Source organism: Piliocolobus tephrosceles, chromosome 18 (genome assembly GCF_002776525.5).
Source record: "Piliocolobus tephrosceles isolate RC106 chromosome 18, ASM277652v3, whole genome shotgun sequence".
NCBI classification, from domain to species: Eukaryota; Metazoa; Chordata; class Mammalia; order Primates; family Cercopithecidae; genus Piliocolobus; species Piliocolobus tephrosceles.
Window position 1 is genome coordinate 871,683 of NC_045451.1, and position 15,642 is coordinate 887,324.

General features: G+C 39.2%; 1 protein-coding gene across 5 annotated transcripts in view; it reads right to left on the reverse strand.

Moving 5' to 3' along the window:
* Window positions 1-15,642, reverse strand: part of ATP9B (ATPase phospholipid transporting 9B (putative)) — a 268,072-nt gene that overhangs the window by 64,803 nt on the left and 187,627 nt on the right. For all 5 annotated transcript variants that reach the window (XM_026455182.1, XM_026455183.2, XM_026455181.1 and 2 more), the window contains one exon: window positions 5,809-5,951. In XM_026455182.1, the coding sequence (XP_026310967.1) occupies window positions 5,809-5,951 (143 nt within the window). The remainder of the gene's footprint in view (window positions 1-5,808; window positions 5,952-15,642) is intronic.

Sequence of the window (15,642 nt, forward strand, 5' to 3'; positions counted from 1 at the left end):
AACCGATTAGCGTAAATACCAGGGCACTAATGGTCTCACAAAGGCAAGGGGTGGGGGGCATAACCAGCTGTTTTCAGATTTGAGAGTGATTTGTATTTCTCTGTTGGTCTGGGTGCCCCTGTTATCTAGAGCTGTGTAACAAACTAGCACAAAATTTTAGTGACTGACGACACATTTCTTTTGCTCAGAAGGGTTAAAGGATTTGCCTAACATCACACACAGCTGGGGGGCACCAAGACTCAATCCCAGATCTGATTCCAAAGCCCTTTCCACTTGAGGATATGAAGTACATAGGAAACTAGATAGGAAACCACAGGCACAACTCAGAGACAGCGGAAGGACTGGTTCCAGACCTGGGCAATCAAGTGAACACCACAACAAAGTGAGCCACATGAACGTTTGCGTTTCCCAGTTCATAGAAAAGTGATGTTTACACTATAGTAAGTCTATTACGTGTACAACTAGTAGTATGTCTAAAAAAACAATGTATATACCGTAATTTAAAAATATTTTAAAAACGTGTTAACAATCATCTGAGTCCTCAGCAATTTTCAATCTTTTTGCTGGTAGAGGGTCTTGTCTTAATGTTGACGGCTGTTGACTGATCAGGGTGGTGGTTGCTGAAGTTTGGACTGGCTGTGGCAATTCCTCAAATAAGACAACAATGAAATTTGCCACATGAACAGACTCTTCCTTTCACGGAAGATTTCTGCGCAGCATGCAATGTTGTTGGATAGCACTGTACTCACAGAACTTCATTTGAAACTGAAGTTGATGCTCTCAGACCCTGCCAGTGCTTTATCAGCTTAGCTTACGGAATCTTCTAAATCCTTAGATTTTAAAGTCACTTTAACAACCTTCACAGCGTCTTCTCCAGGAGCAGATTCCATTTCAAGAAACTACTTTCTTTGCTCATCCGTAAGAAGCAACTCCTCATCTGTTCGAGTTTCATCCTGAGGTTGCCACAATTCAGTCACCTTCAGGCTCCACTCCTAATTCTCTCGCTATTTCCACCACACCTGCAGCTCTTTCCTCCGCGGAGGTCTTGAAACCTTCCAATAGCCATCCGTGAGGGTTGGTTGGAATCAATTTCTTTCAAACCTGTATGAACGTTGACCTCCTCCCACGAACTACGTATGTTCTTAATGGCATCTGGAATCGTGAATCCTTTCCAGAAAGTTTTCCATTTGATTTGGCCAGATCCATCAGCAGACCCATTAGTAGAGACAGAGTTTCACCATGTTGGTGAGGCTGGTCTCAAACTCCCCATCTCAGGTGACCCACCCGCCTCAGCCTCCCAAAGTGCTGGGATTACTGGTGTGAGCCACTGCACCCGGCCCCAAAAGACTTTTTTAAAGACTACTCTAATGGTTTTAGGATAGCTAAAACTGTTTCTTCTGAGTCATTTTTAACAGCTTACATTTTCTTCTGAGAATTTTTCTATTATTCAGCTTTTTAGATTTACTGATTATAAAATATTGTCATTCTCCTAAAATTTCTTTTAAATATCAGATATATCTGTATCTATGTCCCTCTTCTCTTTTGTAATATGTATTCATGCCTTCTCTTACTGTTTTTTTTTTTTTTTGGGAGACGGAGTTTCACTCTTGTTCCCCAGGCTGGCATGCAATGGCGCAATCTCACCTCACCGGGATCTCCGCCTCCCAAGTTCAAGTAATTCTCCTGCCTCAGCCTCCCAAGTAGCTGAGACTACAGGCATGCGCCACCACACCCTGCTAACTTTAGTAGAGATGGGGTTTCTCCATGTTGGTCAGGCTGGTCTTGAACTCCTGACCTCAGGTGATCCACCTACCTCAGCCTCCCAAAGTGCTGGGATTACAGGTGTGAGTCACTGCACCCGGCCCACCTTTTCTTACTTTTCAAAGATCAGAATTTTGAAAGTGTGTTTATTTTGCTGTCTTTTCAAAAGACTGACAGGCTGTATTAATCCTTGATGGTTTTATCAAGTCACCGCTTTCTGTTGGTATCTTCTTTCCTTGTATTTTCCTGGAATTTATTTTACTATTCTTAAGTTGGCTATTTAGATAACTTTTAGGCTTGTTTTTCTATTTAAAAAAATGAAGGAAACTTCCTATAAAACCTTGATTTTGTACATTCTATGGGTTTTGATATAAAGTGATTATATTATTATTTAGTTCTAGGCATTTTTAATCTGTATTATTTTTGGATCTACGCTATGTAAAAGTATATACTTCAATTTCTAAAAATGAGAGATTTAAAAACTTATTTCTTTGTTATTAACTTCTAACTCTTACCTCTTTTTATTGTGATCAGAAATATCCATTCTTTGAAATTTACTGAAATTTGACTCATGGCCTAGTATGTATCAAGTTTTCGTAACTTTCTCATACATGTCTGATAAGCACATGTGTTCTCTAGTTGTTAAATAATTCTGTGTATGTCCACAAGATCTAAAACTGACAATTATGCTATTCAAATCTTCTGAACTGCCTGCTTGGCTAACCAATAAACAAAAGAGATGCAAACACTTCTTCCTGTGGTTGACAGCAAATAATCAATTTCTCCCTGTATTAATTCTTGTTTTATATATTGAAGCTATTTTATTAAGTACACAAACATTTTGAATTGAACCTTTTATGTAGTGACCCTCTTTCTTAAATAATGTTTTTCATTTTAAGGTTTATTTTGCTTAATATTAACCAAGGTAGATATACCAGCTTCCTTCTGATTCATATTGGTCTTCACGCTTTTTATAATGTTTGCTTTTATTTACAGCTTCATCCTTTATTTTCCTCTAAATATTGAATGGTTTAATCTTTTATGGCTTTTATCTGTATATAAATAAACCTTATTAAATTTTTTCTTGTGTTTCTCTTAGCTCTTGAATATTCTATTTTGAAAGCCATCCACGTTTCTGTCAATATCTATACTCCATTGTCACTGCTATTTAGTATTCAACTGTAAGAACATTCCACAATTTATTGGTCCATTCTACTTTTGATAAACTTTTTTGTGTTATATCTAGACAGTTGCTTGCTTTTGTTAACCATTATAATGCTATGAATACTCTTACATGTCTTCTGGTGTAGATGTGCAAACATTTCTTTAGGGAACAGAAGCAGGAGCAAAACTGCTGGAGAGCAGAACACGTGCATATTCAATTTGACCGGTAATGTCAAAATGTGTTTTACCAAGTGATGCGCTTACCTAAGTTCCCACCAACAGTGAACGGGAGTTTCTGATTCCTCCTGGGCTTGCAGACACGTCCGATCTCTCAACGTGAGGAGAAATGATGTCTTTATCACGCTAAGATACTCTATTCATGAAGACAACATGCTTACCTATTTCGGTCTTAAGGGCTTTCAAATTTTAAAAACTTACATCCATTTAGGTCTTACGCATTTCTGTTTACATTTATTTTTAATGATTTTATACTTTTTGTTGTTCTTCTAACTGGTGTTTTGGTATTAAATGCCCTCATTGCTGCTGCTGCACAGAAGTGCCGCTGAATTCGGATATTAAGCTCATATATATGAATAAATTCTCTTAAAATTTTTCTTGAAGTTTCTTTTGCTTTTTCTATGAATTTGTTTTATTTGGGAACAGTATTGTTGCTCATATTTTGCTACTTCGGTTTCATGCTGGTGATCTTCATTTCTGATTATAGTTATCAATAAAGACTAAGCTGTCTGTACAGCAAGCTGGGGCGGGTTTCTTCTGCAGTCCCATAGACCTGTCCTCCAAAGGGCCGGCTTCCGAATCAAGGGGCGATCTGTGAACTCTGTGTAAGGGGCAGGGCACATGCAGCCGGGAGTGCTTCTCCCCGAAAGCCTCCCCACGTTGCGAAAGCAGCCCTAACAGGTGGCGCATGGGCAGACGCTGGTGGCCACCTGCTCTCACAGGCACCACTCACGGTGGCCTGATGGCTTCCCGTGCTGCCCCACACACCTGTCAGCTCAGGTCTGGGGCTCGTCCACCCCTCGTTTCTGTGGGACATTTCTCCCACCCATGTGGGGGCCCCTCAGCAGCCACTGGCAACTTCGGTCTGCTTTGCTCTGCTATCACCTGCAAACTGATTCCAACTGTTTTCCAGAAATAACTCCACTTCTGGATCCTCTAATATTTTTACTCCTGCTTGTTTTCTGTGTATTACCATGGATTTATTTATTCTTTAAACATTTTTCTGTAGGCTTCATGAAGTTGGGAAGGGAAAATCTTAACATTCTTTCTCAGTCTGCCTTTTTGAACCAAAAGCCCCTCAAACTGCTGAGTCACTGGGATTCATAAGCCTTGCTCTCTTGGCCAAGTTCCTCAACCTCTCAAAAGACAAAGTCTAATGGAACTCAAACACAGATCTAACAACTGCACTTTCAATTACACTAAACTTACAAATTCACCATGAGAGCTGACACGAAGAATATTGAGTTTCTACTTTTGAGACAACAGTATGACTTTCAAAACAGAGACTCCTCACCTTATGATGGGGTTGCATCCAAGAGACCCATCCTCAGTAGAAAATGCATTTAATGCATCTCACCTTCCCAATACCATGGCCTAGCCCTGTCTACCTTAACTGTGTCAGAACCCTTATGTTAGCTGACAGTTGGGCAAAATCAGCTAACACAAAGCCTGTTTTATAATAAAGTGCCGAATAGCTCATGTAATTTCCTGAAAACCGTATTGAAAGTGAAAAAAAGAATGGCTGCACGGATAGTGGAAGTACAGTTCTGAGTGAATGCTATCGCACCACCATCAAGTTGAGCGACTGTGAGGTTGGGGACCATCTGTGAGCCCTTTCCATTCATTCCTCAGGTTCCTGCCTCTGTGTCTTCTATACATGCAGCCGCCGTGAATGGAGGTTTATTCTTCAGTCTCTTCAGTCTATTCTCCACTATGTATTAGTGACCTATTTTGTTATTTTAATCTGTAACCTGCCACTTTTGCTATATCTGCAAATATTTGTTTCTTCCTTTAGTCTTATATCTTATTTCTACTTGTCTTGCTGCAATGGCTAGAGCTTCCATTATGAATTTTAAATAACAACTTGTTTGCAGATTTCTCTGTCCTCTTGCTGACTACAGTGAGGATTTTTCTACTATTGAATAATTTAAAACTATGTTGAATTTCATTTGCAACATATTTTGTTTATTACGCTATATAAGTATTCTTTTATTTTTAGTTCACTAAGAATTACTTGGAATTTAAATTATAAATCAACACACCAAGGAGGAACGTCAGCCCTCAGATACAGCTCTCCTTACAGCACCGGATTCCAAGTGTTTGTCTTTCATCTGTTACGGATTGGTAAGTGTTCTTTGATGAAAAAAAGGAGAAGATTAAATAAGGACAAACAGAATTTTGGTCCTAGAGTTTTAGAGTGGGATGAATAGTCTGTAGTAAAGCTTTTTAGGAGAATGTATTAAATACCAAATTAACATATCTGTTATTTTCTTCTAATAGCTCACAAGTATCATTCTATAATAAACAAACATGGAATTTTTGCCCTTAATAAGCCACTAGGGAGGTGTTATAAGGCAGTTTTAAAAAAACGTAAGATTGTAGAAAATTAAAAACACAGAAATACGTTACTTAAAGCTCTAAGAACTTAACATTTTGATAATTCTTATGATACTGTGTACACGAGAAGATGATTAAGCTATGTGACAGTTTTCAAGAGGCTGAAAAATTCTAAATATGGATTCAATGATCTGTTCCAACACATACACACATATATACACACACATAAACATATATGTATATGCTATGCTATTTTTTATTAAATGTCATTTCATCCATTCAAAGGTGAACACAGACCACAAACAGTACCTGTTTTGTCTGTCAGTAAATACACTAGGCGCCCAAGTTCCTCTGGGATAGTGCTGGTCCGAACGACTGTGCCAGGGATGTTCTCGTCTTTCATCATCATCCATCCATACACCGCTTTGCCCATGTCCAAGTTCACACGCAAACTGCCAAATAAAACCCATTGCAGTGGTTACTGTGATCCACACCCATGTCCCAGTTCACACCCAAACTGCCAGATAAAACCCACTGCTGTGGTTAGTGTGATCCAGACCCAGGCCACACATTCAGGCTCATGGTTCCATATACACGTATTTTTAAATATGCATTATCTTTCATTTTATACGGAAATATATAATATTGGATTTTAGACTTTAAAATAAATGAATTTACTGACACTTAAGTCAACAAACATGTTTACACTCAACATAATATTTGTAGGTGACAGAAAAACAGGTAACTCCTATTCTGTCCTTCAAGACAGTCTGTAATACCAGATGGGACAGAAATATAGACTGTTGTGAGTGTGCCCACGTACATCCGCAACGGACAACCACCAAAGGCTTACAGGACAGGGCACACACACAGAGTGAAGGGAGCAGGAGGGGTCCTCCTGCAAATCAACATGGGAAATGGGCCTTAAGGTTTATCCATTTGTTTTACAATGACCAATGGGATATTTCCCGGGTTTCAGGTGCTAAACTGGAAAACAAAACAAATGGGATATGATAACGACAAATAAAATGGTATCTACTAACTATGCACGGGACTTCTTAGTTATTTTTAAAATTTCACAATTTAAGTCTGAGTAGTAAGACTGCAATTAAAGCACATATGACGAGTCATCTGATTGGGGACAATTCTGCAGAACCTTGCCGGGAGGCACTGGACGGGAGCAGAAGGCTGGAACCCTGCAGACCTGGAACCCTACAAAGCGGCCATGTCAGAACATGCGTTCAAATCACATCACTTTAGGGGGTAGATTCTGCTCATGTGGCAGGTGGCAGTGCAGTTCTTCCCATACAGCAACTCAAAGATGTTCACATAAGTCTAATTTAATCCTGTCAAGAAAGCAGACAGGATGTACTTACACCACAGAGTGAAACTGCTAAATATTCAAACAATTTTGACCCAGCAAAATGGCAATTCACATAGTTCAACTATTAATAAGTACACACTCAAAAAACAGTCTTTAGGAATCACAGTCAATGAAGGAAGTCTGTATGTAAGTTAAAGAACATTAAATAATCATACTTTGACTTATCTGTCCATAGAGATTAAGATTAAGATTTTCACATCTTAAAAATTCTAAGTACTAGTCAGAAGGTAAGCACAGCTTTTTAAACCAGCACCTCACCATCTTTCGCTATCTAAAATCCAAACTAATCAAAGACACAAGCACTAAGTGAAGATGACTCAAAGCTCCCCTGCAAGATGACACTCAAGGCAGGACACAGCACCCACTTGGCCTCTTGTTGCAGGAGGGCTGCAGCTCCCTGGCTAGGAGGGCTGGCTGGCCATGCTGACGCCTGCAAATTACCCACCAGGCCTCCAGTGCCTCCTACTAACAAACGGGCTAGAGACAAAACCTTTCTTTATCAGCTGTGCTGACGACTATGTGAGCTGCTGCCTGTCGAAGGTTGAGAGGAGTGTTTGACAGGCAGAAAAGGCCGAGGAAATGCTAAGGACATTCCTGCAAATGGTTACTAAATAGCAGGGCTGCTCCACATGAGTTCAGGGTGAGTGGGAGGCTTGAAGAAGGAAAAGAAAACACACATTTACATGAACTCCTCTTTGATTTGGGCTTTGGAGAAAGATTCTCTGTGAATCAGAAAAAGAAAGTGGAAGTCATGGGCCACCTAGTTAAAATGTTAGCAACACTTAGGAGGGAAGGAGGCAGGCAAGGGGCAAGGTGGCCAAGAAATGACTGCCTTCCTGTACAGAAGAGAAAAGGGCTTGAAAAGGGGATCTGACTTCCTATTTAGCTTTTCATGGCTCTGATTCTTTGGCTCGGGTATCTGCACTTTGGAAAACACGGCTTTCTATCTGTGTGCTGTTTCTTTCAGATTTGTGTCACACTGTTTTGAAGAGTGTCAGCCTGCCTCAGCTACTATAATGCAAATGGGTTTCTGCTGTTAGTTGGGAATTTCTGAAGAGCTTGCAGTTGGCCACTGGGCTCAGGGCGGTGGAAGCCAAAGGACCGGGATGGCTCTTCTGGGCGCTGCTCCTCAATCACGAGGGGCCTCTGGCTCATGAAACCATTTCCATGGTTACAAACTTATGCGGAGCTGTTGCATCACGGAATATTACATTATTTCATGGAATATAATAATTACCGCTGAAATATGGTAAGTTGAATACAAGCGCTCTTGGAAGATTATATAAAGCAGGAGCTACTCATGAAAAGGTGAGAGATCATCTTCAGGATGAAAAAAGTAAGTAGAACCACCGCAGAATGCAAGTTGACAGCTTACTAGCAAAAGATCACTGAGCAAACTATACCCGACTTCAACTGAGACAATACATAGAGAGTATGTAATACCACATACAGCACATATAATACCACACAGGTTGCATATACCACCACACAGGACACATCTAATACCACACAGGGAGTATGTAATACCACATAGAGCACATATATATAAATACCGCACAGGTTCCATATAACACCACACAGGACGCATCTAATACCACATAGGGAGTACGTAATACTAATAGGATGCATATACTACCACACAGGGCACATATACTACCACACGGGGTATTTAATACCACGTAAGGAGTATATAATAACACATAGGGAGCATTTAATACTACACACAGAGTAGACAGCTTATATGCATGTGATTCACATATATTTTGATTGTTAATACAGCAATCTGTTCTTCAATGTTAAAAATCTCCACGATGCTCCGATTTCAAACACTAAGTTGGCAGAGTATAACTATCACTGCTGAATTCTATGTAATTTTTAGTAATGTTCTAATTTTACAGAATGTTAAAACCTATTCGGGGCCGGGCGCGGTGGCTCAAGCCTGTAATCCCAGCACTTTGGGAGGCCGAGACGGGCGGATCACGAGGTCAGGAGATCGAGACCATCCTGGCTAACACGGTGAAACCCCGTCTCTACTAAAGATACAAAAACTAGCCGGGCGAGGTGGCGGGCGCCTGTAGTCCCAGCTACTCCGGAGGCTGAAGCAGGAGAATGGCGTAAACCTGGGAAGCGGAGCTTGCAGTGAGCTGAGATCCGGCCACTGCACTCCAGTCCGGGCGACAGAGCGAGACTCCGCCTCAAAAAAAAAAAAAAAAAAAAAAAAACCTATTCGGCTATGAAGTACTATACTGTAACATAGTTTGTCGCCCCCTCAATATAGATTAAACCCGGTGTTTTGAGAAGAATTATAGAAACGGATTATAAAGTAATAAATACTAGCTATATTTTAAGCTCATTTTATTGCTAATTTAGCAACTGTGAAATTGTTACAAAGAGACTTATTCCAGGTAAGTGGAAAAGGTATCTGTCATTTCAGACAGTTACCTGAAACAAAAGGCAATCATGACTTTTACGCAATATGAAAAATGAAATAAATGATCTTAAACAAATACTGTGTTCAGCATTGTTAGGAGTAGGAAGATAACGAACCTGTTTCACGCTACAGGAAGAAAGCATTCGTAAATCTCGGAATGTCAGCTCTCTTAATGACAGCTCCCTGTGATCCAAACAGTTCCTTCCGCTCCACAGCTACAAAGGTGTCTGAGGAGGTAACTTGGACTCTGAACAAATTTGAAGTGCATTTTCCTAAAATATACCATGCCATCTTATTTAGGCACCACGATGTTTGCTATATTTAAGCTCCAATTTGTTTTAATTAAACCTGCAGCATTTATCACTACCAGGTGAACCCAGTCCCACAACTTGTCTGAGAATCGCCCGAGATTCCCCTCAGGGAATGAATCTACCTGAAATAATTCACATGCGTTCCTCTGCCAGACTTATTTTTGGATTCTAATCTGAGCAAAATGAAACAGAAGTCATTTACGTCAGAATTTTTATCAAAAGAAATTAAAATCTTTTCCTATAAATCATAAAGCTGAAAGGACACAGAGGCCATTTGATCTGAATTTTCCCCAACATTTGTCACTCTGTGAAATCTTTAATTTTTTCATGACACGTCAGGGAGGCAGGGGCTGGCACCCAAATATTCTCCCTGGGTGAATCCAGCCAGTGCGATCCATGGTGGACACAAGACTCAAGATGTCTAGGCCCAGTTTACACTTCTCTCTGGGCTTCCGATTGATACATGTTCTATTTCCTGTGTCTTAGATTCATCACAAACACCCTGAAATGAATAGATATACAATGGTGTTAACATTCCCACTTCCTCTCCTTACATGCCAAACAAAACACGCACATGTACTCTTCCTCAGTGTGGAAAGCTTCTCCATCCTAACGACTGGCACGGCCACCTGCCGCTGCAGCCGGACACCAGGGGTAATCCAGTTCCCTTTTCCTTCCAGTGCCTGCATCCAGGTAATCAAGAACCCCTGCCAGTCCAACCTCCTAAGTTCCACAGCCACTGGCCTTCAGTGCTCCGTAGGGAGGAAGCAGGTAACTGTGCTTTACCTGTATCGATTCCTAATTTGCAAACCGTCTTAGACCAGTAACAGACGTGATCTTTCTGAGCCTCACTAACACCATCTGGCGAGTGCCATGGTCATTGTGTGGATTAGGAAGGATACATACAAGGAGGTGACTGAGAGTTACAGTGGAGCAGGTAATCCATGAGAGGAAATGATCACCGGTCTGAAGAGTGAGAGGGTTGACGGCAAATGAAAAGCCTGAGCTACGGTGGAGAGAGCTCAGGGAGAGCAGCGAGGAGCACATCTGTGCTGTGTTCAGTGGTGGGAGCTCAGGGAGAGGAGCGTATCAGTGCAGCATTCAGGGAAGGCTTTGGAGTGCAGATGTGCACCAGGCACATCACATGGATGTGCATACGGTGCATGAGGCATGCACAGACACATGGCTTACACATGTTGTGTTGCTGGAACAAAGGCAGAGATACACCCTAAACATGGAAGCATGCTATTTGATCTGCATCCATTGCACAAGATGTAAGGATAAACAAATGTAGTCTTCGGTCCTAAGACACAGAAAATACAGCAAAGTATTACAGAAAGTCATTTAACTTGGTGTAAGCAAAATTCTAAATCCCACTGTAATGTTTCTGAGTGGGTGTGGGAGGACTGAAGACTTGCGGTCAAGTGGTGTTCTAGGAAGAGTGAACTGAGCACCGGCTTTGAAGATGAGTTGAATCAAAGAAAGACCAGAGGCAAGTGGCAAGCAAGAGACATTCCCAGCTGCACGTGCAGCTCACAGGGGCCGGTCTTCAGTGCAGCCAACTCCCAGCCTTCTGCTTAGACTGACAGCAGCCCCTAGGACCAGGTGCTGTGGCAACTGGGAAACACAGTGCCTCGGGGCCTCCCTCACGCTCGGGACTCTTCGACTTCCGTGTGGAAGTCCCTGTGAAACACACAGAGGGCCTGTGCCTGAACTCTGGGGACAAATGGGGGTTCATTCCCCAGGCAAGCCCAAAGACACTGTTTGAAAAGTAATCTGGTTGGTTGAGAATGAATCAAAATCGGAAACTCAGGAATGGGGGAAAGGTGAGCACTGAGATTAATGACTCCATGTTGTTAAGCAAACATGGGTCCCAACCTGAAAGGATGGCCACCGTTGCTTGTTGAAAACAGGATTTCCATATTAAAAGAAAATAACTATAAAATTAGGGTTTGTAGATACAGATTAAATGATCAAATACTAGGAAGTACAAAGGAGGAAAAAAGAGGAGTTGAAAAAAAGATTAAACTCCTCATTATATTTAAGAGGGGTCACAAGTTATTGTTTGGTTCTCGACTTTGATATTTGAAATCAAAGTTTAAATATGTATTTGATAAAGTCAAGCAGTGGCAAATTTTAAGAGAGTTTTGCAATTTTCACATAATTTTAAAATTTTAAAGTAAAATACATTCTGCATAGCAGTACGAATATATACACAGTACACACACCCATATACACACACACACAGTTGCCACATAGAATACATGAATGTGTGCATATAAATATAAATGAACACACAAGAATGCAGAAGCAAGGCTGAACACCTATGCCAGGATTGTGAAAGGAAGAAATATTTCTATTAAAGGCTAGCACTTTAAATAAAATAAATACCGATTTATGCAATTTAAGAGCTACACCTTAAAACAAAATGTCTCCAAAAGGCTAAGAATAAAGGAATGGCAAAGATAAAAGGCAAATCCCCCAAAACCAAGCAGGTTGCAATTGTGTTAAGTACTAATAACAAAGCTAACCAGGCAAAAGGGAGCCAGTTAAAGGCCGCAGGGAGGATAAGCAGGAGCTTTTCAAGGTCAGAAAAGCTTAGTTTTCTATCCAACGGTGACACTAACCTCAGTAAAACTATGGCGGCAAGGACGCGCCTCAGGGAAGGCAGGGCCAGCAGGCGCAGGTCAGTGAGCCTGCTTGTGGAGCTGAAGTCAGGTTCCCATTTCCTGAACACATTTCCAGTGAATTGAAATTTTGAATGAAGATGCTCCAAGGCAGAAGCAAGTGTGTATGTCTTAAGAAATGAACCTCCATCTCTGTTCCCAAATCAGTCCTATAATTAGTTTTTCAAATACGACTACCAAAAACACCTACCATAACAACAAACACTACCACACAACACAGAGCAAAACAAGACGCCATAAGCAAGAGCCAGAAGACCAAGATACAACATAAAAAGATTGACCAAGGTATCCAATACTGACATAGATTATAAAACAAATGGATACATAAAAAAAATTTAAGAATGTTTGCATGGAATAGGCAACTTTAAAAATAAAATAATGTGATAAAGAAACCAACCAGAATTTTTAGAACTAAGAAATATCAATAATTAAAATTAAGAAATTCATTAGTTTAACAGCTGATTACACACAGTCAAAAAATGAGTAACTTGTTAGGTCAGTGAGGACGATACAAAATGAAGCAAAAAAAGTGGCAAGTGCAGCAGCAAGAGCAGCGGAAACAAAGGCACGGCGAGGACAGCGACCAAGCCCTGACCTCACGTCCCGCGCAGGACGCGACAGGCGGGGACACAGTGAGGACAGCGACCAAGCCCTGACCCCACATCCCAGAGTGGGCCGTGACAAGCAGGGACGGGGCAGCATCTAAAGAGATGATGGCGGACTTTCTAGAATGAATAAAAGAATCTAAAGAGTCAAGAAGTCCAACAAATCCTAAGCACTGTTTAAAAAGAAACATTGTACCTCAACACATTATGTACGGTAGGTAGAGCGGTAGAGCGTACAATGCCACCAATGAGGAGAGCATGGAAAAGCAGCTGGAAGAGATGGATGGACCCAAAGAAGTAAAGTCTTAAAAGCAGTAGCAGAAGCCAAAAAAGGTGACAACCTAGAATTCTACACCCAATGAAACTATTTTCCAAGAAGGATGATCAAGCAAGAATTGAGAGTTCCCAACAGACCAGCACCAAAAGCACAAAAAGCGAACACATTTCTGACAAAAGGCAAATTATTCTACATAGAAGGTCTAAGATGCAAGAAGACATTACGAACTGAAATGTGGATAAAACAAAATGATAGAGAATGTATAAACAAAATCAGTGATATTGTTAGGTTTAAGAATAACTAGGATTTTCTTTGGGGTTTAAGAACAACTAAACTTAAAATAAGTGACAAAAATGGTGTAAGTCCAGAAGGGAGCAAATTAAGTTAAATGCTCAAGGGAACTGACTTTTAACTCTGATAAGTTAAGAAGGTTTTTAACTTCCAGAGTAACTACTAAAAGAACAGAAACCACTTACATAACTTCTGAACTGCTGGAGAAAAACGTTGCATTACAAAAAAAATAATAAAATAGCAAGAAAGGAGAAAAACATTGAACAGGTAAGTAATATTAAAAGCACAAAATAAAATAGCAGATTTAAACTAAAAATATAAACAGTATTATAATAATTGCATATGTGCTAAATACTCTAGTCAAAAATTATCAAAGTTAGATAAAAATTAAACTAACTACAAGATGGCATGCTAATACAAGATGTATGCTAATTACAAGAGACACATAAAAATAAATATACAGAGAAGTTGAAAGTAAAAAGATGGAAAAAGATATGCCAAAGAAATTAAAGACAGCTGGCATTGCTACATTAACACAAAACAAAGTAGAATTTAATGCAAAAAGCTTTAGTAGAGATAAAGAAAGTCACTTTATAATGAGAAACTGCATGATTCACTAGGAATAGATAATAATTTAAATTTGTATGCATCCAATATCAAAGCCACAAAACATAAAATACTAAAAATAAACAGAATTCCAAGGAAAAATAGACAAATTCACAACACTGATGAGAGATTTTGACACATTTCAGCAACTTTTATGAAAGAGAAAGACCCTAGTGGTAGACAGAAACTAGAAAACAAGATTAAGAATCTTGACCTATCACACAGACGAAATCATATGACCAACAATTTGGAATCCACAACAATTTGTGAAGCACACAAAGAATGTTTATAAAAATGAACTAAATATTGGACCTTACAACAAGTCTCAACACATTTCACAGATCTGAAGTTAAAAAGGTATGTCCTCTGAGAAAAATACAATCAAACTATGAACAAAGATGTATTAGAAATTTCTCAACTATGCTTATAAATTAAGATAAGAAATAAGTTTGTAATAAGCATGGGTCAAAGATGAAATCACAGTCGAAATTAAAATATTTTGTACTTAACAAAATACTACAAATGAAAATACAATACAAAAATACTACATATGAAAACTTCTGAAATGCAACCAAATTAGTACTTACAGAGAAATTTTTAGCCTCCAATACATATATTCACAAAGGGGGGAGAAGGTGAACACTAACCAAGGAGGAAATAGACAAGTCAGAAAACATTAATGAAATAGAAAAATAATACAGAGCACAAAGAATCCATAAAGACAAGAGCAGGTGTTTCCATAAGAAATGAAAGTTGGCAAACCTACTGGAAGAGTAGTCAGGAAAAAAAAGAAAGCAGAAAGGGCAGAAATAACAAGTGTGAACAATTAAAAAGGTTGATATCACAGATCCCATATGTGTCAGGGATAACAGGAAAATATGAACAAACTGTTGTCAATAAAACTGAACATTTAAATACTTGATTATGAATTGAAAACTATAACTTTGCAAAACTGACTCAAGAAATTAAAAACTTGAATAGTCCCGTACCTAAATAGTCCCATAACTAAATCAAATGTGTCAAAAATGTTTCCACAGTAAAAAGCTGAGGCTCACATGGACTTCTTATGTAAATGTTCAAGAAATAAACAATTCCAATTTTAGATAAATTATTTCAGAGAAAGAAAATGAGAAAAAAATGTTTTTATGAGACTAGCATAATCCAGATACCAAACTCCACAAGAATGGTATGAAAAATAAAAATTACAAGTCAATTTCACTCCTGTAAAGCAATGTAAAAATCTCACAGAAAATACAAGCAAATGGAATTTAATAATAAACAAAATAGTAATATACCATGATCATGTTGGGGTTTTGCTCCTAGAAATACAAGGTTGGTATGACACTAGAAAGTCAATCAATATAATTTGCCATGTTAATACATTAAAGAAGAAAAATTTAAAGATGAAGAGTCTTCAATAGATTTAGAAAAATATTTCCTAGAATACTTTCATGATTTAAAACAACTTTTAGCAAAATAGGAACAGAAAAATGTCAATGTATTAAAAGGCTTCTATAAACAAACTTATAGCATATTTAAACGACAAACTGT